We start from the raw sequence: 25493 nt of genomic DNA, 5'->3' as shown, positions 1-25493 counted from the left end.
CCTGAGAGTGGGGTCTGCAGTCACTGCTGAAGTCTAATAGCCTCCTGCAGTTCAGTGAAGACACTGCAGGCAAAAACAACTCCACCTGTTGTGCAGTTTGGGGCTTGTAGCGTGTTAGAGTCGCAGTTGTAGAGAAACTAGCTTTGGGCTAACGTGCTAATAAGGGTAGAGCACTGGTTCAACTTTTCAGCCAGAATTCTGATAATGTAGCTTCAAACATTCACTAAAAGCATCTAGACCTAAGACCACCACACCTATTAAATGGGAGGGTTTGACCCGGTCGGCGGTTCATTTCGCCTTGTACTGAGAGTGGATAATTTGGCCACAGTCACACACCCAAATAAGAAACATAGAGCAATGCTAGCCTCCACAGGCGAGCGCTGGGGGTCATTACACACTTGGCTTTAGGCATTAGGACATTAGCTAGCACTTGACATAGCACCAGGAAGATGCCACAGATATGACACTCTCCGAATATGAGATTGAAAGCTTGTCTCATTTATGTTTGGAAGAGCGGGGTCTCCGAGCTTGGCAGGGTGTTGTTGGGTTCCAAAATTGTTCCGTTGCGACACCGCAGGGAGAAAATACCCGTGATTAACCCCGTTTCCACTAGATGGCGCCATTGCTTGAGTTCTATCCACTGTCCATTTTTAACTCAGGAGATTGTCTCAATGTTGAAAGCACGTACAGGAAAGCACCCGTGTTCTTGCAAATATAACTGAGCTGTACATCCAGGAGTTACTTTATTTTAGTCATAAAATAAACCTTTTCATAGATCTGCTTACAAAGACACTGGGTGCTTGTTTGTGTTTGAAATTTGGCAGATAACACAGAGCCTGTTCTTTGTAGGAGATTGTTAAAACGGTACCAGATAGAGGAACTGAAATCTCCAAGCAGAAAAATCCACCGCTTTGTGCCCAGAAAAGGCCATTTGTGTGAATAGGCCTATAGAGAAGAAAGAGAATGCAGCTGGCGCTAGAAGGACGTGAAAGTCTGGGTGTTTGTAGGTAGGCTTTGCATAGTGAGTCCAAACACGAAACCTGTTTATAGGCACAAACAGTTAATGATTAAACTGTGGCCAGGCCTCAGAAAGAACCTGGCGCTTTATACAGCCTCTTTTAGTTTTTAAATGAGGGTAGAAATACAGACTGAGCTCATTTACAAATGAAGAGAGAGAGAGAGATTAAATATGCTTTTATTGTGATTGCTCAGCAGTAAATTGGACTCCGCATTTAACTCATATGTGGCAGTGAAAACTCACACACACACAGTAGTCAACTATGTCCTCAGCAAAGTATAGGGGTTTAGGTTCTTTGTTGAAGTTGTGGTTGTTGAGGGAGGTGTAAGTGTTACTTTACTCTCCCCCTTTACTTTACTGACCCCAACTGTGACCTTTCAGCCCCAAGGCCTCTTCTGTAACCTGCCCCACACTGTAAAAACTGTCTGTGAATTTTACGGTGGAAAACTGTAAAACCATGACTGTAAACTCTAAAAAGGTTGCCAAAACACTAATTTTTACATCTCTTTACTGTAAAAATGACATTATTTCACTGTTAAATGCGCAAACCATTATGGGCGGTACAAGTGTCCAAGTACTGGGAGGAACTGAGACTCATGATGGAGCTCCCAGCATGCCTTGCTTCTCCATATTGTCTGTGATTTTCAGTTTCTTTGTTTTTTTCTATCTTTGAGACTTTTTGATTGTGTGTGTGTGTGTACCCAGGAACCGCACGTTTTGTTGTTCTTTTCAGCAATAATTAAGGGCTGAATATAGGACGAGGTTTGGCTTTATCTAAATACGGCTATATCTCAGTCTCCATTCTCTCATTTGTCACATAATTTACATGTTAATTTTATTGCAAAACAAAACAAAAATTTGTTATTTTTATGTAAATATTATGGCTTTTTTATGGCGTATATCTGTTTTTTTAAGAGGAAAGTACTGTAAACAAAACAGTTCTTAAATGTAAAATTTATGATTGCAAAAAACGTGACCGTATATTTTACGGTGTAAATCTGGCAAACGGGGGGGGGGGTGGGGTGGGGGGGCACGAATATTGACTCCATAGACCATTAATCAAACTTTGATACAATATGCGCTGTCCTGATTGGCTGGTGTGTTCTCCCCGTGTCTGCGTGGGTTTCCTCCGGGTGCTCCGGTTTCCTCCCACAGTCCAAAAACACACGTTGGAAGGTGGATTGGCGACTCAAAAGTGTCCGTAGGTATGAATGTGTGTGCGTCTGTGTTGCCCTGTGAAGGACTGGCGCCCCCTCCAGGGTGTATTCCCGCCTTGCGCCCAATGATTCCAGGTAGGCTCTGGACCCACCGCGACCCTGAACTGGATAAGGGTTACAGATAATGAATGAATGAAAAAAATATTGGCTGGTAGTTTGTACAGTTGCTGTTTCTCTGTACACGGTGTAGTTTGATGGCATTCTGCCTGTGAAAAGGAGGAGGTGTACATAAAGGGTTAAGTCCTCCTCCCCCTCCAGCTTGTCTCTCTCCTCCTCCTACACAACACACAAAATCTGCAGAAACACGAAGAGGAGGAGAAGGGAAGACACGGAGAACAGCTCTCTTTCAAGAGCCCTCGCGCTCGTTCCCGGAGGACGCGTGCGCACAGACTCTTTCTCTCTCTCTACGGGTTTCACTGCACAAGAGCGCGCACCGAGTTTTCTTGCCCGTTGTTAACGGAGAATCTAAGAGGGACCCGCTCCATCGTCGCCGAAACGGGGGACGCTTTCACGCGCGCGCAGAGCTAGTAACTCTTTAACGGAGGACCCGCACGAGCACGAAAGCGCGCGCTGATCTGTGGTTAACGAAGTTGAGAGTCCGTGCGCGCGCGCGTGCACACAGACCTGTTGCAGCATGGCTAAGGCAAGCGGGGGCTCCCGGGGCGCATTCCCCGAGCTCGTGGAACTGAATGTAGGGGGTCAGGTGTACGTCACGCGGCGCTCAACGCTGCTCTCGGTGCCGGACTCGCTGCTCGGGCGCATGTTCGGTCAGCAGGAGCCCGCGGAGCTCAGCACGGACAGCAAAGGCCGCTTCTTTCTGGACCGAGACGGCTTCCTCTTCCGCTATATCTTGGACTACCTGCGCGACGGCAAGCTCGTGCTGCCCGACTACTTTCGGGAGCGCGCGGGCTTGCGGCGGGAGGCCGAATTCTTCGAGTTGCGGGAACTCGCGCGCCGTCTCGCGCCCATCGTGAGCAAGGAGAACTCGGTCGGCGACGAGCACGACCCGGACGAAGGTGCGCTCCTGGTGGCGGCTACGACCTCCGGGCTGAGCGAGCCCCGCTCCCCGTCGCAGAAATGCGGCTACATCACGATCGGTTACCGGGGCTCGTACACCATCGGCCGGGACATCCAGACCGACGCCAAGTTCCGCAGGGTTGCGCGCATCACCGTGTGCGGAAAGACGTCTCTTGCCAAGGAAGTGTTCGGCGACACGCTGAACGAGAGCCGCGACCCCGACCGTCCCCCTGAGCGCTACACCTCGCGCTACTACCTCAAGTACAACTTCTTAGAGCAAGCCTTCGACCGGCTGGCCGAGGCGGGCTTCCGCATGCTCGCGTGCAACTCCACGGGCACTTGCGCCTACACCAGCAGCGACCCCAACGAGGACAAGATCTGGAGCAGCTACACCGAGTACGTCTTCTGCAGGGAGTGACCCCAGAGACAAACACACACACACACATACTTCAGGATCTGCTGCCCCCTAAACCAGTCCTCAAGGAGGTGATGGAGAAGAGAAGCTGCCAAATCTCAACATCAAAATAAAAAAAAAAACCCTGCAGTATTCTGTTATCATCTGACGCAGAACCTTTTTAAAATGAAGAAGAACATTATTTTTCTGGGACAAATTAATTTGATCAGAGGCAGAATCCATTGACTTGGAGCTGAAACCTATTCTCTAAGGCAGAACCTTATCATCTGAGGAGGAACATATTCATCTGAGGCATTACCTTATCATCTAAGTCTGAACTTTAATATCTGAGACAGAACTTTAATATCTGAATCAGAAGTGTAATATCTGAAGCAGATTTCTTTTTTGTTATGATTTAGTTTGTGCCTTAACCCTTAGAAAAGGCAGGGAATAACTTCCCAATAAACTTGGGATCTTCAAATAGTTGTAAGAAGTAAATGTAGCCAAATCAACATAAGCATAGAAGAGATTTCAAGTGCAAAATATCATTAAGGCAGCTTCATGCTACTGGGTTCCTACTCATTGGGGGAAAAAAAACAAGATGTCAGAGTAGGAGAAATGGACAGAACTGCCTTAAAAACACACAGCCCCCAGTAAGCCCACGTATCTGCCAAAAACAACCAGTGTGAATCAGCTTCAAAACAACAGAATTGTGTTATTTCGCATATTTGCTGAGGCCGAATCATAGTAGTCGTATTCTGCACTCTTTGGGGCAACAAAAAGTTTGTGAGGGAAAAATCAGAGCTGGGTAGAACTACCTTAAAACTGGGCCCTCAAGTATGTCCTGGTAGATTACAAAAACAACTGGAGTAGAAACTAAAACTATGTCCGAAAATTACAGAATTCCACTGTTTTTTTTCCCTCACCTTTTCAAGTAATTTGGAGTGAAGTGCTTCACTGCACTGAAACTTAACTCAGAGTTGTTCACAGTGGTGGTGATGTCTCTAAAAGCTACATCACAAAAACATATTTAGTGAAGTGGTTATGAACTGAAGCTAATGTTTTACAGTAATAAAATATGTAAGCCTTTGGTCTCTTACGTATTTTAAAATACATTTATAATGCAGGGTGTGGTACAGCAAAATAAACCACAGAGAAAACACATCTGTCATTTTGAAAAGGAAATAAATATGATACGTCTGCTTCCTGCCTTCAGAACTGTAAAGACATTTCTGTTGGCAGGTTTTCAATAGAGATCCTCAACGGAAATGACTTGGTTAACATCTCAACCACAGAGCTGTGCAGATATTTTGAAAAATCTTTTAAGACATACATTTATCATTTGAAGCGAACTCATTCCTGTTATTTCAGGCAACAATCAGGTTTTAAGAGAGTGATGTGAGCACACAGTGATCAGTCCTGAATTAACTGAAGTAGCTTTCAAAAATCTAAAGCTATGGATTCTTGTTATATGTGTTTAATCTTGAATTAATATTTGTACTGGAGGCAGATTTTCTCTTATTGTCTGAGACAAGCAACAGCTTGTGAGACTATTTCATGCACACAGAGAAGCTGAGGTGACTAATAATAATGAGCTTTATAAAAAGTCTTAAAGTACCTTCGAAAAACAGCCTGAAGCAAAGGTTTTCGTCTTCATTAACCCTTACATTGATGAAACTAAAACACCACCAGTGCACACAGAGCTGCCTAAAACTGTTACTGCTGTAGAATACTAAAGGAGCCACAAACACACCGTGAGTTTCTTAGTACGTACAGCATATGTTAATATAGGAAGTGGAGTTTAATAGAATCTGCTTATACTTTTTTCTAATCACATTCACCAAGACACGCAACACTAAAACTCTAAAGACAGAGGCATAAACAACAGCGAAGCAGCCCAGGTCCCACAAGCAGAATCAAATTGCACCTGAGAAAAGGAACTCATAACTAAACTCCAAATGAAAGATAATAATCAAAGTGAGATGCAGAACTTCCTCTACACAACTATATTTATCATTTAAACATTTGGTTTCAGTCCTGAGTTCACAGCAGTGTATATGGAGTTAATCTCTGTGAACACTACCCACCTCTGCAGATCGATATGAGTACGTTCGGTGTTTTGACAGACGTTTAATGACTGGCTACATACATCTTTTAGTTTAAACAGTTCAGTGAACTCCACTAAACCCTCATGTGACATTCCCGAGAAGCCAAAAACAGCCAGGCCTGCCGGGACAGATCTGGGTATGGGAAAGACATGCAGGTGATATTACTTGCAGTGTTACACGGCAGTGTTACGTAACATCACGAGACAGGAAAGTGTTTGCAAAAGTCTCTGAACTTCCTAAAAGAACAGGCCTTCAATCTTCCACTCACTGACACACCAGACTCTGAGGCATCTGTTCCTCTTCTCGGCCTCCAGCACTTAATATTTTAACGTTTCACATACTGCTTTCCGCGCATTCATCCTTTTCTAATCTTCCCGCTGGACTTTTTGTTGTTTTTCTCACACAGAAAATGAGGGTCTCCTGTATTGACAGCCGTGTTTCTGGTAACATTCCAAAATTAGCTTCGTACTCAGTGGTTTAAGATGATATCTGGCTCAAGTGAAATCGACTGTTGCAGTTTGCCTTTGTTTCTATCTGACAGCAGTTCCTCCAAACAGACCCTTCAGCACATGGCTGTTTTGAACATTTACTCCCATCTGAAGTAGATAATGTGATTATTTTTTTCCCTCTGCATTTGTATATCTGAAATCTTGAACTGTTGCCCATGCTGTTTATCTGTAAGACCCAAAGAATAAACTGAATATGAAAGACATTAATGTATGAATGGATGAATGAGACCAGACCACACAGTGTGTAATAAGTGGTCAGATCCTACGCCTGACTGATCGAGAGCAGTCTTCAGTGAACACGAGTGTGGTTTGTGTTTGGGGAAATCTTAATGACTATTTATGAGGTGAAGCAGACCTTGTCAGTTTGTTTTGTATGTGTTCGGTAGATTTGTGTCTTTAATTTGCTATAAACATGGATCTAAAATGTAAGCAAAGTTAAGTAGTGTTAAAAATGAACAAATATACCATGCCTCATATAATCATGCTAGCTCAACATGCCACTAACGTGTCAAATATCTTGTCCCCCTGTCGTAGAGAGGAGATATTTCTATAGCAGTATTTGGACTACTGTCAATACTTATATGTTCTGATGTTCTGATAGAATGGCCAGGAAATGCAGCTACCAGTTACTGAAAACCTGCCCAAAAATAAATCAAGAATCATTTAATTGCTATTAACCATTTTACAGCTAGAGGGTTTCTCTATTAAGGAAAATGTGCATTACATTTTAATGTATTTTTTAGACCTTACAATTTCCTCTCAGAAGTATACCCAACCATTCCTTTACTTTCAAATACATAACATTGGATTGCTGTGTTCACACTGTCTTAGGTAGCGAACTGAAGCTAAGCTTTAGGAGTCTTGAATGGAGACTTCTTAACGGGATAAAAAACAATGTATATCTGCTTGGCTTAAGATAACAAGACTTCATAGAATAATTTCCAGTCAGAACCCTAGAATTCTGAACAGAATTTTTAACGAAAAGGGCAAAATAATTTGAAGGTTAGTCTTTTTGAAAAGAGTATATAGCAAGAATGCTAACAACATCACATTTTTTGATGCTAGCTAGCATACCCAATTTTGTTGCTTTGTTTCACTGTTTGTTTTCCTTTAAAGAAAGAGAGCACAGCATTAACAGTGAATTCTTCCGTGATGAAAGGCTTGTTTTCTGAACACACGTCAAACGCTACACTGCCGGAACGTGTGGGAGAATGACATTGATGTAATGTCTATGCATAAGCATATCAGAACAGCTCAGCAAACTGCTCAGCATTATGTTCGACAGTCTTATCTGTATCGGTTTTGTCTGTGATTTTTCCTTCAGGCTAAAATTTTAAAATAGTCTCATGTTAAAATCAGGACACACAGTGTAACTCCAGTATCAAGTCCCCATCTCTTGCGTAGTGTAAATTAAATACTGACAGACAAAAAATTAATACATAAATAAACACTTTGCAGTGTCAGGAAAGGTCAAAAGTTTAAGAATATGATAAGCAAAGGGCAAGACTGAGGGAACGGTCAGTGAAGAGTTGAGCTGAATATGTGGAATGTGTCAGCTAGCATAAAAATAGAACCTGATGATGTTAGCATATAATGCCATTTTAAGAGAAAAAGGGACTGCAGTGTTAGATGGTGTCCTATGGTGGAATGAGATGTGAAAGCAGATCAGACCTTTTTGCTCTTAGGAAACAGATGGAAGACGGTGGCATGGGGAAGAGGAACTATGACCAAATGTGCCAGTGGGGATCCTGTGACTGTGGTGTCTGTCAGTAGACACACACAAAACACACATACACAGAATGAGCACAAACATATGCAAAGCCACTAACACATGAACATAGGCACATATGTGCAACACAGACATGTGGGCCTTCACACACACACATGGAAGCACGTCCACACACTCAGTTATTTGAGTTATGATGTGGTTAAATGGAAAACCATGGGAACTGCACAACTCTTGTCTGATTTAAATATAGAACAGAACAGCCGCACATCAGTATCTATGGGGCTTAATAGCCATGCATTATATTCAGTTTATGCACAGACAGGACTGCCTGTGGAGTGTCAACAGTACTGCACCATCTCTCTCTCTCTCTCACACACACACACACACACACACACACAATTTATCCATACCAAATCATATACTTTCCAAAACTGCATTTATATCTTGAATTTAAATATTTACTTTTTTTTTTAAAGCATTTTACGTACAAATCAAATTTCCATACAAAGTACATTTAGGCATTTTGCATTAGGAGTTTTAGGAAGTACATCATTATCCTTCAATTATTTTAATCTAAAACATTCGTCCTATTTGGTAACAACAACCTGAAGAATATCGCTTAGCTCAACATACACACTTAAAAATAAAGCTGCTACCAAAAGGTTCTTTGAGTGATGGTTTTTATACCTTTCAAATGTTATTCACGTCTTTTAAATAAACATGACTCTTTATGGAACCAAATGTGGTTCTTCTGTGTCATTGCTCAAAAAAACACTTTGTAGCACCTTCATTTTTTTTTTTTAAGAGTGTAGGCAGGAAGTTAGATAATGGCCTTGCCATTTGCCACATTATCAGAAACACTATAAGGCCTAATGTTTTCTGAAAATAAAGGGAGTTTGTTTCCCATCTGCTACAGTAAAAACCATCACAGTAGATGCTGGAAAATGAGGGTTATGGAGCTCCATTTTCCAGACAATACCATTCCACTGTGGCCAGCCCAATGCTGAAATGGGGTTATACCTCTCTGGTTTGGCATCGCATACTGTGACTAAGATGACAATATGCTCATACAAAAGGGTGTGGATACAGTTAAACACCTCTGTCAATAACGGGGGCATAATAAAATAGCTGAATTCACTAATTAGAAGAAGTGTCTAGAGACGGCTGGATATATAGTGTAGGTTAACGTTTACTGACTGTAGCCCATCTGTTGCTATGCACAATATATAAGCCTCCCTCTATCCTGTCCATCACTGAAAAATATGGAGAAACTTCTATAAGACTGAGATAAAAATAGTGGACCAGTCTCAGTACAGCAGTGACATGGTAGCAGCCTGTCAAATTCAAGCCTCAATATATGAGGCACAGCTTCTTCTTTTCCCCCCATGGAGGTTTTTAACAATTTATACTGCATTTATACACTGAATTAAATATCAGATCCATTTCCTTTATGGTTTATCTAAGGACATGAATCTAATGACTTCCTGATAACTCCCTGAACATCTGTCTGGTTTCAAGTGCAAATAAAGAGCTGCTTATTAATAAAGCATTTCAAATCCAAAACATTGCTTTACATGAACTACACTTGTGTTTATAGCACGGAAAAAGGACACAAAGCACATGCCAATCCAGGGCCAATCAAATGATTTTGACTGTTTACAAATGAGTAAAATAGATCTTAATTGATCATCAATTCCTGTCAGCGATGAAAGACAAAGGATATTTTTGTTTCGTCTTGTGTTTGAGGTTTCAATAAAGTCACACCAATATTTGCCAAGGTGATAATGCTCTTGTTAATTTGTAACATGGATACCGGATATAATATAATATAATACAGGAATATGATACAATATCTCATTCAACTGTAAAACCAGGTGTGTGCTGTGTGTGTGTGGATTTCTGTTGAAGACGTTCCATTAAAAGTCAACAAATTACCAATTCCCATCCTCCACAGTTTCATGCACAAGAAGAAGGCTAACACTAGCCTCCGACTGGATGAGTGTAGGCGTGTGTTTGTTTATTAGAGGCCACTAATTTACATAGCGTTATTAAGATTCAGCGTGAACATGTGGGTGTCTGTGCCAGTGACATGGCGACATGGCAAGGTTTGTTTTAGCATTAAAATGTCGCCAAACATTTTTGAGATTGCATCACACTATGTGTAATATTGAACCCCCTCGCACAAAAAAAAAAAAAAAAAAAAAAAAAAAAGAAAAACACCTGAAACCTGCTTGACATTTTGTTGTTTGTTGTGTATGGCCAGTTTTTGCATGAGGCTTCACTCTTGAATGTGTTGACTGTCTCAACTTCCTCCCACAAACCACCATGAATGCCGTGTATTTCTCAGACCACACACCACACACACAAACACACACCAAACACACACTCATTCATAACACAAACATAAAAAGCTATAATCTTTTTCAATTTAAATTTTTCTTAAAAAGATTTTGTTGATGATGTTTTGAACATAATTTCATCCAGAAATTTAAAAACTGATACTTGCCTTAAACATTTTTTTGGTTTAAGCTTTTAGAGGAAGACGAGGATCACAGTGTCATTTAAGTGGTCAACCAATCACCATGACCCACATGCCCCATGTTGCTACACTTGGGTTGGCAAAAACACAAATAAATAAATAAATAAATAGACTAACTTTAGGTGCGATTAAATGATTACATTGATTTAAAGGAATGCATCTCCTTGTATTGCTGCCATTTTAGAGATGTGTTGTTTGTTTAGGGAAGATCCATTACCAGAAACATTTAATGATTTGTTGTAAATATGATTCTACAGTGGATTCCCTTCTGTGGCTCAGATCAACCATACAGTTGTCATTATATGCGCTGTGTTCTTGTTGAATAATTTTGTGGTTCTTGGCTACAGTGCAAGATTAAAGAAGCAAATCCAAGTTCAGCTGAAGTAAAACCAACATTGTGTAAATGTGATTATTTCTGTAAGAATCTTTTAATCCTACAAAATAAAGCCTCTGAAATCTGGCCTGCAACCCGTGAGGCATACAGCATCACACTGACTATATGGACACACTTTAAAGAACAGACAGTGGTGTACTTGGGCAGAAATGAAAGAATGTTTCATAAATACACTGTACTGGAGAGTCTCAGATGATTTTGAACATGCCCAGGACTCGTTGTCCTCTCAGTCTTTAAACTTAAAAAGATACTGCAAGTTTCTGTTGCCAAGACCAAAACAAAGCCCCAATTTATCTCCAGACGAAGTGACTATCTCTCTCTCATTTATTTCAAACGTGATTCATTGACTACCACTGGTCCTTGTCTTTAAAACCGGAGACACACATACTACACCAGATGGTCATGCTTATAGAGAAAAGAGTCCCTTTCTTTGTCCCCTTCACCAGTTTTTTTTAACACACAATCGTTCTTCTGACCATTACAAAGGAAACACTGGAGACAAGCCGAATGGTTCTGTTGTAGTTTTAGGAAAGTCTCCATTATTATTCAGGAAATTGAGAACCATTCTTAAATAAATAAACGGTCTGTTTTCACACTTTATAAAATGAACAATTCTGATGTATTTGCACAGTGAAAAGAGGAAAAGCTCTGTAAGATATGTGCCATTTGTAGCAGTGAAAGAGGAACAAGAAGTAAAAACATAAATGCATAAATGACTCACTGCTCTTTGTGTAAAGATAGCTGCATCAGTCATTAAAGCTTATCATATGGTCAGGGGTGCAAATGAGCAAGGTGCATAATGATGCAATTCAAATTTGAAAAAGCTTTTAAGAGAATGTGAAACACTGAATGTTGATAAACGGTAAGGAAATTAATGTTTCGTTAAAGTTATACTCAAATGCTGTCATTTAAAAATAAAGGGAAAGATGGTCAAGAATGACAACTGCTGACCAGTGCAGAGAAATCTTGCACATAACTGAGCTCCACAAAGGAAAAATTACATTTACAAAATTAAAATTACAGTTTCTACATTCAAGAATAAAGGAGCACCAAGTATTTTTCTCAGATGTTTCTTCGTCCAAAAGAAGGTCACCATTATACAAACATTGTTCTGGATTAATCAGACCCTGTATTAAATCTCAAAAATATTTTTAAACATGGCCACCCCCATTGTGGGGACCCCCTCTGTGGAGCATAATGACTTTTATAAAAAATTTTATGCTACTTTAGGTGAAAAAAAAAACACTCTACTGTGTAATCTAAGGTTATATTAGGTCATATTAGGGCAAATTAATCACATGGTTAAAAACTGAATCATGTGGTTAAAAAAATTACCACAAAGCTCCTCTGGCCAAAGATATTTGCACATAGTATTTGTATGAGGAAAAAGGAGATAGGTGACTGCAGGGACTTGAGTTTCATGTCATTAAAACAGAAGTAAATATACTTTGCTTCTGTTTGTGGCCACCATAAAGCCTTTGTCTCTGTGTAAACCAGCTCCATAGCTACAAGGGCTGAGCAATGCAATCAAGCAACTGACCGCAAGCACTGGAAGTTTACATAAGTGGCCACTTAACTATGGCCATGCTGTAGCTGACATGCGACACACTTGGGTTGCCAAGTATAAAACCCCAGGATGGCCCCCTATGTTTTCACAAGAAACAAGAAACCTGTTTAATGTAGGTTCCTAAAAGACCAAGTCCAGATTGGGCCACTTAAATTGGCAGCCAAGATTTGAAGTCATCTCCATAGCAACATAACGGTTTATTAAAGTGTGTTTACAAATTGATAATCCGGAACTGGGCTTGTAACCGGAAGGTTGCCAGTTTGATCCCCTGCTTCAGGCATGGGTGCTCACTGCCCCATAGTGTTCACTACTGTTTGTGTAAATGTGTTTTTCACTGCACGGATTGGGTTAAATGCAGAGAATATATTTCTCTGTGTGCCAGCACAGTGGCCAATAAAGTGATTCTAATTCTAATTGCAACAGTATTATTATTATTAGCTTAGTAGCAGTAAAAGCTAGTAAGTAGTAAGCTATTAAGCAATTTCAAGAGGCTGTATCATCATTCACGCTAAATACAAGCACACAGTAAAAAAAGAATTCCTTTTCCATTGCAGACAATACAATGTGTCCAGAGAAGACAGTGCAGTACTTTTACTATGAGTGCAGACAAGACAATCAGTTAGCTGGCCAAACACAGCCAATCATGAAAGAGTATCACTGTTTCACTGGGAGTTAAGTAAGAAGAGGCTAAATTCGCTCATTCATACATCAGCACAGGGAGGACAAAAGAGTGTTAAAGTGTGTTGACAACAAAAAAGGACAAAACTAATAAGTGTAAAACAATAAGAGTTATAGTGAGATACATCTAGGATATTCTACAACCTTGTACAGTATAGAGGATGGTAAAAAGGCAAAAGGATAGTAGATGTCTAGAAGATGGTCGCAACTTGAGGTTGCTAAAGTCTGCAAAACTACAATCAGATGTCAGAATTTTGTTTATTGGAACTGGGTTCAATGGTCAGTTGATACACAAAAGCAGTTTTTGGCATTAATCACTCAGGTTAGGTTTGGCATATTAAAGAAGATGTGTTATACAGAAAAGAACCCTATCACAGCAGTTAAGTATGGTGGTGGATGATTGAGGTTTTGTCCTCCAGAACAATGCATAATATAATTTACTCCATGAAGTACCAAGATTTTAATACAACAATGTAATCAAATTAACCCTAAACACTGCACTAAACCGAGAATCAAGTTTTGACATTATCACCACTATCGCCTGACCTAAACTCAATTTAAAACAGGTGGGGGGCTCTGAGGAAGATAGTCCAAAAATAGGACCCTAAAACATCTGGAGAGATTCTGTACTGAGAAGTGCCTCTAAACCTGGATCTTTTTTCTGGATCTGGCAGAAGGGTAACTGAGATGATCAAGAAAAGGTCAAGACCACCCCTCAAGCCATTGCTATCTCATGAGTATTACAACAACATGTATACACAAAGCATGCAAACACAATTACACAAGAAACATGTGGTTAGATGCACATGCAAATACTCTTCTAAAGATAAATATAACCATGTTTAGTGATACTTCTTTCTTATTCAAATAATGCAGAAATGTAAATGTACTGCATGTTAACCAATCAATGTCACCTCCTAAGGAAATAAAGACCGAAAAAAGGGCATGTTTCTTTGACCTTTACCAAACCTTCTCTGAGAGCCACCCTTGGTTCCAGACCATTTGCGATAATTAGAGTGAGTCCAGACTACATCAAAGGCCCTTCAGCCTTCAGTAGAAACAAAGTAAAATTATTCATTCATTCATTATCTGTAACCGCTTATCCAATTCAAGGTTGAGGGGGCAGCAGTTCTTCACAGGGCAATACACACGTTCACTCACACCTACAGACACTCTTGACTCACCAATCCACCTACCAACATGTGTTTTTGGACCGTGGGAGGAAACCGGAGCACCCAGAGGAAACCCACGCGGACACACCTTCACATAAAGTCAACCGGGATGGGACTAGAACCCAAAACCTCCAGGTCCCTGGAGCTGTGAGACTGCGCCACCGTGCCATCCCCAAAGTAACGGGAAGCAGCAGGCAGCATTGCTGTCACACAGCTCCAGAGGTTGTGTCTTCAAATCCCGCTCCAGGTTTGAGTGTGTGTACCCTGAACTGGATAAGCTGTTACAGACAATGAATGAATGACATCGCACCTATCTACACAGGAGAACTCGTCAAGGAAAACCACATGTCAGATTAACCTACTGTTATCACCCTCAACCCCAAGGAGATTAATAAAAAGCAGATTTGCTCTTTTCATCCACACCCTGTCTTATTTTGAAGGCAGGAAGGATTTATGATTGTAGAGCTGAGACCAGTTTCAAAGCTGTCTTGAAGTACTTGGGAATGATGAAGCTGACCTAATAGCTATGATCTCTGATCTGGGGCTTGGTCCAGAGTTTTTCCCATAGCATTAAAACAGGATCAAACTGACATAAATATTTATGAGCACAGATTTATGACCACTTTTCATGGATAGATGTTGTATAGTTTCGGTAAGATGAAGCAGACCTAGTAGATATGATTGTAGAGCTGAGACCAAGCTCTAAGATTTTGCCTGGTAACTCTGAAATTTAAAGACTTATATGTATTGATCTGTGACTAGTTACAGGTTTTCTTTGTAGCACATGGCTAAAATGAAATTGATCATAATGAATGATTGGTGAACTGAGACCAGTGTTCAGGTTTGTCTTCTAAAATTCTAAAAATCAGGACAAAAATGATCTCTCTAGGTTGTTGAGCTGAGACCAATTTGACTTTTCTTGGGCAGGATGACAAGTTCGATTCAGACAAGTTTGATTCAGCAGGCTAATGTCTTACTTTGTCCTATCCCTCTTCTGTTTCTGCAGTGATCACAGTAGGGCATAAAGTTGTCTGACAAAGTGCCAAGATGTTGACTGGATACGGAGACCCCATGGTTACACTTTTCTGAGGTCAGCTGTGCTCCTGCACTTATACAGCTAATTAAAGGGACAGCCACAAAAAAAGCTGATCTTGGATCTGTTTAAAGGGCAGATTGCTTCCCTGCTGTGAGCCGTTGTTCTCTGTAAATGTCGTGGCGGTTCTCCCTCTCGCTGCTCTCTTTGCCAAGTGTAGCTTCCGCGCTGCGGCGGTCCGGCATGCCCCTCGCTGCTTATTCCGAGGGCGCAAAAAGGCCGCCTGCATCAGTCAGCAGTGGGGAACAAAAGCTGGTACGCCCAAGCACGCCTGCTGCATCCTGCACCCCTGCTGGCCCCAACACAGGGTCTTTCAGAGAGAAAAGGGCTCTGACTGTGCAGAGAAAAGGCCAGGAAACAACCAAGGAGTGAGGAAGCATGGAGAATCCATCGTCTCTGAGGTGAGAATGATGACCACACACGCACTCATCGATACTCATCAATAAGTACATGTACAGAGATATACACTGCAGGCTCAAAGTTTAGAAACATCCATATAAATATTTTTAAAAATATACAGAATTTAAGTGGTTTGTTAAGAGTTTGTTTACATGTCTTTAGACAATTCACAACTTGCTCATGAAAAGGTACACTTTGTCTAGCATTGCTTCAATTATGATTCATCTGTATAGTTTATACTAAATATAAGTGACCGTTTCACAGGGGCCTAACAACCATGCACAGTGACATGGTGGCCCTGCAAGAAGTGTTGCTGCCACACAGAAATCCTAGATTCAATCCTGACCTCAGGTCACTGTCTGAGGAATTTGATGTGTTCTCCCCAGTTAAATAGATTCAAATCCAGTTGTGTACTAAAAGAAGTGTCAAATAAAAAAAAAAACATAATATAAGTCCTAAAAATCAAATAGGGCATGTGAAATCAACACACTTTTAAAATCTACAGTTATATAATAAGGTACAGTGACACATTTTCTGACAGTGTACCTGACCTATCTAAAGCTGCCTATTGCCTTCTTGGCTGAATACCATCAGATCCTTGGAGCAATAGTCTAAAGTCTAGTCTAAAGGCTTAGCAGAAGAATAGAAGCTGTTAAAACAGCAAAGAAGGGGAAAACAGCTTATTAACACTCTTCATTTTAGAATGAGTCCATAAATGTTTGATACTATATTTTTCCTTTATAAGAATAGAGTCAGAGTCCAGTGAAACCAATGGAATATTCATGAGAAATGTTTTATTTCTGAGACTTAATTATATAGAAAAGAAAATCCCTTCTTGTTTAGTAACAACATGCACTAATTTAGAAATGCACACAAATGAACTATTCTTGCACGGTTCTTTAGAGAACATCTGCAGGAATCGCAGACACGACACAGCAGCAAATGAGAGAGAGAGAGAGAGAGAGAGATTGTGCAAATTATCAAGAAAAATACAGAGGCTGATTACTCTTGTATTAGCTCTGTGATGGACTGGCACCCTGTCCAGGGTGTGTTCCTGCCTTGTGCCCAGTGATTCTGGGTAGGCTCTGGACAGGATGAAGAGGTTACAGATAATGAATGAATGATTACCCTATTAACCTCTCATGAGCCAGATAAACAATTAATGTATAAAATTATCTCTATTATTTCCATAGAAAAGCTGTGTACGTTTTTCACATGACAGTGAAAACAAATGCAAAGACAATCAGAACTTTAATAAGATGAAAATTATAAATAAACAAAGACATATGAAAAAAAAATCAGCTTATAAGAAACAGGAACTTTATGCTGAAAGTTGCATAAAAATTGCATATTTACATTCACTGTAGAGCTCATTGCTGATTCTCTTGAACTGTATGCACATGAGTAGAGAGGATTCACTGCATCTCTAGTGGCTGTATATTGACAGGGCATGGGTGTGTTCGCAGTTTTTGAGCATGTTTCACATGACACCAAGACTGACACACCACACAAACACCCAAAAGAAAACCAGTGCCCTAAATTGAGCACTTCAAATCAAGTCTGGAAACATTTGGGATTGAGCATGTGGCTCTTTCCAGCTGCCATTTTACTGGACATACACACAGGCTCGTTCCCAAATGATTTCACATTTGCCTTGTCTGCAGTGCCTTGTGATTGAGCCTGTGGTTCTTTCCAGTCGGGCTGTTTCTGGACAGTGTTATCCAGCTCCAGACTTTCTGCAGACACTCATCAGAGCAGAGATGAGTCCTGCAGCCGGAACTGATAAGTGACACGACTCTCTTAGTTTCTGGGATGAAAGAGCTCAGATCACATGAGGTGCTCTACGTAAACGAAGCCCTCGCTGACCTGGTGCGAGGTTGCACAAAACTGCCATTTGCATAATCACCAGATCGATGGATATCAGCATTAATTAGCGTCTGGGGGGCTGATTGTGTTTGCTAGCTCCACGCCAATGCTTATTCGCACTGAGGGGCTGTTTGTTTGCAGGCCCCAAATCCAATTTTGTGGAAGATAATGAGCAGCAGCCACTAGCCGCCTATTCAAGACCCGATAGGATCACTGCCTGTTGATAAAAGCCAGTCTTGGGTATTCCTGGAGCACACTGGAGGCTAATGTTAGCACTGTCATAGCATGTTTAACTTCACAGCCACATGGACTTGTGTGCACACTTCTTGACACAACCAGGACTATGCTTGTGTTCAATCCAAGAGAATATTTGATTGTTAGAACCTCTTTACAGTGCCCATACATAAAAACAAACAAACAAACAAAAGTCCTTGCTTTGTTTCAAAATGAACCATTCACTAAACCAGTGGTTCCAAAAGTGGTGGGAGCGCCCTGCACGGCAATGCAAAAGATGGACAAGTTTGTGAGAGCTAAATGTGCACCAGATGTTGAGTTTCCTCAAGCCACATCTTTCAAAAGGAAAACAAGAAATTATGAGGCATATCTCAAAGAGATATGGGGAATAAATGTGCCATTTTGTGCAGGTTTTAGGCTTTTTCTCTCGGGAAGCCTTTTATAATTGTTTTTATTTATTTTTTTGTGCAGAGACGCAATTAGGAGCAATTCTTTTTCTGCCAATTGTTATTTGTTATTTACAGCCAATTAATACTGAACTTATAAACAGTGGTTTTCATCCTCGACAGCTTTTTCAACAAGGCACATTCTAGGACAGCAGATCAGGGGCTAGCGAGGCATAAAGCTCTCCAGGAATGAAGCACCACCTATCAACATCTATAAACTAATCATCCACATTAGCGCAGCTTTATGTAATAAAATCCTAACAGTAATGTTACAACTTTCAGTGTAGAGCCTTCCTAGATGCATACAGGCTGTTGCTGCAGCAAAGTTAGGACAAACGTCCAGTGAATCTCAGAGGAAATGTTGCGTGAGCAGGCCTCCACAAAATTATTGGCCAATAATAAGTTGCTGTAAAACTCAATGCAGTCTGATGCAACTAGTGTGTATGTGATATTTTGCCAGACTATGCCTTTAAGAGGCCTTTTCTACACCCACACTGCACAAACTATATTTATCCCGTTAAGAGAATGCTTTGTGATGTCTAAGAAGCGCTGCATTAATCAGTGAATGTACAGCACTGTGGGCATATCAGATCTGACATGTTTGTGTCTAAGACATAAGGGTTCAGACTTCAGGCCCTCTGGCCAGTGTGTGTGTTGTGTATGTGTCTCACGGCAAAAGTGAATGACAGCTGTGGCCCTCCATCTGCCAACAGCACAGTCCCCAGACACTGCAGTTCAGGAATGGCAACATAGTCACTAACACCACACTATGATGCAAGAGATTTTTAGAGAAGGAAATGTTTGCATGTTGCTCCTTTAATTTTGTCCACATTCCAATGATGCGTTTGGCACTGAAGCACTGCAGATTTTAACACCTTTGTCTCACTCTTTTTCCATGGTTTAGTCTGTTACAGTTGTGGGGTATTTATGCGAGTGGTGCATGTGATTATTTGTCGTACTTCAGATATTGATTTTAGAACAGAAATGGATGTTTAACTTCTTGTTTAACTTCTTTGAGAACAAGATTAATGACATTTTTAAAATAAATATGAATATAAACCGAGAACATGGAATGAAACCTGAGAATGTTGATACATTGATATTGTGAACAAATAGGTCATGTTCTCAGACTTCATTCAGGATTCTAAGGTTTCGTTCCATATATTGCCAAGATCACTGATGCATGAAGCCTCATAGACAGCAACAACAACTGCTGCAAAGCACTGGGTGTCGTAACACCTTTCTATCACAGACAGAATTCACATTTTCAACAATTTGTTCTGCAGAATCTAAACAGGCACAATGCTCCACACATGGATGCCTACACTTTCAGAAAACTGTCACTGTGGTGGTACCCTCAACAGTGCATATTTATACCATAACTGTAGACTTTGTGATAATTTCATACTCCGAAATATAATTCCAGGACTTCCATTCTTTTATTTTACACAGCTCTATAATGAAAGATTACAAATATTCACCTCTCTTTCTGGAGAAGAGAGTGTAATGTACCTTTAAAACCATTGTTGTACCTTTAGAGGTACATTTGCTCTGTTTGTTCATATAGTGACAATAATGTACCTGTACCTTTTCTCTAAGTGTGTATGACCCTGTCAAACTGCTTTTCCTTCTATGATTCTGAAACATCAACTCCTAGGACTAACTCATTTGCTGCCTCCCACATCCCACCCCCCCTTTTTTATTTAAATATGTTCTCATGCTTGTTTATATTTATAGGAGTTGGTATTTTAATGGGTGAAAATCAGCTTGGAAAATAAAACAACATTTATATCCTATTGTATTGTGAATCATGGGCAAGTGTTTACTCTGTAATAAATGCTCTTCTTTCTTTGTTTTGTGGCTTAACTGCACTGGGTGTTTGTGTCTGCATACAATATTCTAATATGGGAATACTGGGAAATGCTGCAAAATACTCATCACCTCAGAACTTGGGGAAAGGTGGTAGCAGTGTGCAGAGGAATCAGGAGGCCAGTCAGGTTCTAACAGTTTGACATAGCGGAATGGAGCTCTGAAACAGTAGAATCTATTCAGAGGCACACAGGTTGCTGGCGAGTTTCTAAGGCAACAGAACTGCAATCTTAACTGGAATCTCTCTTGTGACAGTATAGCGACAAGAAGTGACATCTGAGCATACATGCCTGAGTATCCAGTTGGAAATGCTCCAACAGATGATTAAATCAGTTCAACGCACTGTCTTCCATAGATTTCTACAAAAATAAATAAGTAAATAACACAACCATTAAGGAAAAACAAATGGAGAAAATAAAAACAATATGAAATGTGAGGATGCAAAACTCTAAGAAAACATTTTGTTTAATCCTCGTTCTTGGTTGTCTTTCTACATTCAGCTGTGTGTTGATTCTCTGGACAACTGTACTAATGCTCAACTACAACTCAGGAACTGACCTGAGATCTGACTCAAATGTTGACCTGGTGCTCCACCAATCCTCAAAGATACATGCTATTTCAAATTTTGCCAACCACAGTGTGCCCTAACTGCAGATTTCTCTGGAGTCTACAGAGATGCAGAATCAGCAAATGCCCCATTACCAAATAAATACAAAAATTTAGCTGAGCGCCAGTCAGAATGAGCAAGTCTTACAGCTGTCTGACAAACATTGTGGACTGAATAGTATTAGAAAATTAATTATGAATATGTTTACACATTTATTATTGAACTTTCTCCAGAGGGAAGCACTCTGTTTGTAATCAGAACTGAGCCACTCTTGATAACCAAATTATTTATCATTTACTAACACAACTAGGCACCTGTAGAACCTGCAAGTCTTCCAAATGTTCATGTTTGGACCACGCACCTTGAGGTCTTTTGTCCCATAGATCTGCACGAGGTTGATGTGACCAAAGTGTTAACTTTGAGAAGGATCGCAGGGCTTAGGGCCACATTTGGGACAGGTCTCTGGTGTGAAAAACAACATAAAACAGTGAAAGACAAAGGAGATTTATACCTTTTTTTTTTCACTAACATTTACTGCAATCCCCTACAGTAATGAATGGGGTTACAATCTTGACAGATTTATTAAACTATCTGTATAACCCTGGCCTAAATGCAAGTGTCACCGGCTAGTGAGACAGCTGAGTGTCACAGTATGTCTGTTGACCACTGACCAAACATAAAACCGCTTGAGGCTTTACTTAAAATGGATGAGTATCCTAGATACACTGTGCAGTTCAATGCATTAGAAATAGATACAGGGCATCCGTTAAAATAACACTTCACATTTAGCACCAGCGCCCCTGGCTAATGTAGAAAGCTGTATTAATTATATAAGGTGCATTGTTTTTTTTTTACATTATCACTTGCTCATGTCACTTCTGTTAGCATTTGCCATTAGCTCTAATTTAAAGTTACTACATGTATGTGCCCATTTTCTCCCTACCTCTGTTTCCCAAAATGTTGTTCTTTATATGATGTAAGGTCTCCTTATAAAACTGAACCACTTAAAAATAACCTAGGTTTAAAATATCACACACCCAGTGTGATCCGTTGTTCTTTTCCTGACTAACAGCTAATCGTCATGTCTGTGATATTGTCTTTCCCTCACCCATGCAGCTAAGATCATAAACAGGAAGAGATTTTTGTTTTATGACTTGGTGTTTCTCCTGAAATGATCCAAATATATCATTTTTTGTTTTGTTTTTTGATATGCTCCTGATTGTTTATGTGGTTATTGGCAGCCATTTTACATTTCAGGGCAATTCATATGGAAATATTAAACAAATTGCTTTGTAAACCCAGAAAAAAAAAACAGATTACATTCCAAAGAGCATACCATGTTTAAAAAAGGCTTAGTACAGACCCTCTGACGCATCCATGCCACTAGGGTTAGTATAATTGCTGTGTCAAATTAAAGAAGAATTACTGGACAAAAGTAGTTAACGCAACACATATCAAAGCAGATGTGTTGATTTATGCATACAGTTTACATCATGCCGTTTGGCACTGATTACAACTGATATTGAATTACTCCTTAGATATATTAGCCTTTTTAGCGCCAATGCAGAACTAAAGAAACAAACTATAAACCAAACATATCCTGTGTTAGCTAAAACATAAGAGGATAAAACAATGCGAGTGAGGTTTTTCACCCAACTCTCTGTGGTTTCTGTGAATCAGGACTTGGAAGGAGGCCAGTCTGATCTGGAATGGTCTAAATCTCCAACCCATGACCACAGAAGCCTTATGAAAGTCTCCCCTCTGTCTTGCCACAGCAGTTTCAGAGGAGGAGAGCACAGTGGTCACAGACAGTGCATGGGAGTACAGAGAACAATCTCCGTGACATAGAAGGAAAAACCCAACACTGAGGGGACTTTCCTCCCCCACCACCAAGGGCTACATAACTTCACCAAGTTGGTGAAGCCAAAACAGAGAAAACACTGTGTACTAAAATCTAACATAACGCGTCCTTTCAAGGACTTTTGCCTCATTGGAAAGCCCAGTTTGTCAGGCATACGTTATTCATCCAAGTATTAAAAAAAATCAGTGTTAGATCATTAATAAAAGCACTTACGTGTAATTTAGTAGATTAAAGAAAGAGTCTTCTGCATTTAAAGACTTGACCACGGTGCCAGCATTATCTTCTGAATGGAAAAATAATATTTACCTGAAAGTAGCATGTTTGGGTTCCAGAGTTCACATCTTTGGCCCGAAGCTATGAGGCTAATGTAGCTAGCAAGTAACGGAGGGCTATGGCCAAACTAATGAAATGCATGGCTTAATAATCAAATACATATCATATTCTGAAGCCAAAACAGAATATGTCTCTCATGGCTGGAATACTAAGTTAGCATGCTAACCTTCCACCTTTTCATCCAAAGATTACTGTGTACTTATACCACTTCTGTGGTTTCTAAACTGAAATTTGTCACAAACTTTCTACCAGTATGCTACATTAAATGCAGTAAATTATATACAAACAGTATGCAACATGCAAAATCAGCCTATTTAGGTGAATGACAGAGTGACATTTCAGCTGTAAGAACTTGAGAATTCTTCATATTAAAAGTAAACTATTGTTTTTGCCATGTCTAGTAATACATTCTTTAACATGGGTTTATCTAAATATTATTCAGTTCCATTTCAGATTTCCTTCAGTTCTAGATCTGTATTCCTGACAACAGATGCCTTAATTACATACACTCTCTTTGCTTTACAACCACAATAAACATTAGTAGCTCAGCCATGTTCAGGAGACAGGCAGATACTGCTAGGAGAATTGCATTATATTTTGTCAGCATTCAAAACAGACATACTAATGAAATAGAAGCCAGCTATTTCCTCTGTGCAGCATAATATACCAGATTAGGCCACTGTAAATAAGTGTTTGTACTTGGATCAATGCAATGAAAGACAAAAAAAAAAAGTACTTGAGCTGGTTCTATTTGAGAGGGAAAGTGAGTTTCCTTGTTTTTGGACTTTCACAGCCACATCTGCTCATATCTCCTGCTGCTTGATCGAGACGGCCCTTTGGAACAACGCCGCACCCTTTCTATTCAAACAAAAGGACAATGTGGCTTAATCTTTAGTGGAATGGTCGATAAAGATAGAAAGGGGGGGGGGGAAGGTTCTCAGAGGAACACTTGCAATCACACTAACTCTCTACGGTGACTCATAAGCATACCTTTCTCATAGACATTAGCTTCCCTGCCGTTGACTTGCCTCTTTGCCATAGCTGTTGTTTCTATGGTGACCGCCTAAGAGGCTATGGTTAGTTGGGTCAATGACCCTGAGTCAACCCCAAACCCAACCGGCCACACTCTGGACCTCTAAACTTAAAAAAGGATTCGGGTCATTTCCTGGGCTTAATTTGTGCTGCTTCTATTCACTTTGGTGCTGAGTCCTGGAGGAGGAATGTGTCTGCGCAAGCCTAAACTTGGAGTACGCTATAAGTGTGCCCAGTTTGAGGTTTTTTCTAATTAAGTGGCTTGGAAGAGAACAAGCACCACCTACAATTATGACGAAGAAAAAAAAAAAATCAGCATAATTTATAGCTTCACTATTGCCACAGCATTGAGGACGGGATTCCTAACATATTTACAGGTCAGGGAAAATGAATGGTTTTTTACCTCAGCAGGGTCACCAACAGTTGCAGTGACTAGAGGCTTAATGAAACCAAACCAAGTTTGTTCAATCACGCCAAGCCATTCTTGGGCAATAATCATGACAGTGAAAGTCATAAACATGCTACAATCCCAGATAAACTGAACTAAAATGAAAAATATAATGATAAAATATTACTTAAGTGGAAAAGATGATGATTTATTGTCATTTTTCTGTACCCATAAAGGCCTACTAGTAGTGTGTGTTGTGTTACACTATTAATTTTGCAGCTGTCTAAGCATTGACAGTTCAGTGAATTGCAAGTTCAATCCACAGCAATGCAGCAGCCATTAGTGACTGGAGTCCAAGAGCATGATTGGATTCATAAACTTGTCCTTCCTATCCCACTAGATAGATAGATAGATAGATAGATAGATACTTTATTGATCCCCAGGGGAAATTAAAGGTCTCAGTAGCTTACAGACTTAGACATCACATACACGAATCACTAAACAGCAATGGACTAATAGAGTTTTAAAAAAAATAAAATAAATAAATAAAAAAATAAAAATCAAAATCAAATACCCAAGAAGCTGACAGTGTGCTTAAGAATAATCAATCAATCAATCAATCGTCAGAGTAATCAAACATAGCCTGGCAAGGGTCTGTGATACTGTGAGCAGCTGGGGATGATCTCTTTTGTGCAGCATATGATTTAAAAGTTGAAAAGGTGTGGATAATGCAATGGGTATGGAATGTGCAATATAAGTACAGTGCAATAACAGTGCAGTTTCAGAATTAGAAATAAATATATTAAATAAAATAGTGGCAATTTAGTGCAATGTACCTGTATTAAGTATACACCTACTATTGTAGCTGTCAGATTAAGGTACACATGAGGTAGATGAGTTGGTTGACTTGTCCAGTGGTTGACCTGTCTGTTGTCCAGTTAGGTACACATGTGCAATGTGGAGGAGGTGGAGGTGGTGGTGGTGTTGGATGGACAGACAGACTATGCAGAGAAGTCCAACTCT

General features: G+C 40.2%; 1 protein-coding gene across 1 annotated transcript; it reads left to right on the top strand.

Moving 5' to 3' along the window:
* The first annotated feature begins 2548 nt into the window (after positions 1–2548).
* kctd12.2 (potassium channel tetramerisation domain containing 12.2) lies at positions 2549–6481 on the top strand. Its single transcript, XM_066659205.1, has one exon. It carries the CDS (start codon positions 2870–2872, stop codon positions 3668–3670), a length of 801 nt encoding a protein of 266 aa, XP_066515302.1. The 5' UTR covers positions 2549–2869; the 3' UTR covers positions 3671–6481.
* Positions 6482–25493: the final 19012 nt, after the last annotated feature.

Source organism: Hoplias malabaricus, chromosome 2, assembly GCF_029633855.1.
Source record: "Hoplias malabaricus isolate fHopMal1 chromosome 2, fHopMal1.hap1, whole genome shotgun sequence".
In the NCBI taxonomy this organism is placed as follows: domain Eukaryota; kingdom Metazoa; phylum Chordata; class Actinopteri; order Characiformes; family Erythrinidae; genus Hoplias; species Hoplias malabaricus.
The sequence above is the reverse complement of the archived record's forward strand: the minus strand, read 5'-3'. Positions and strand labels throughout refer to the sequence as shown.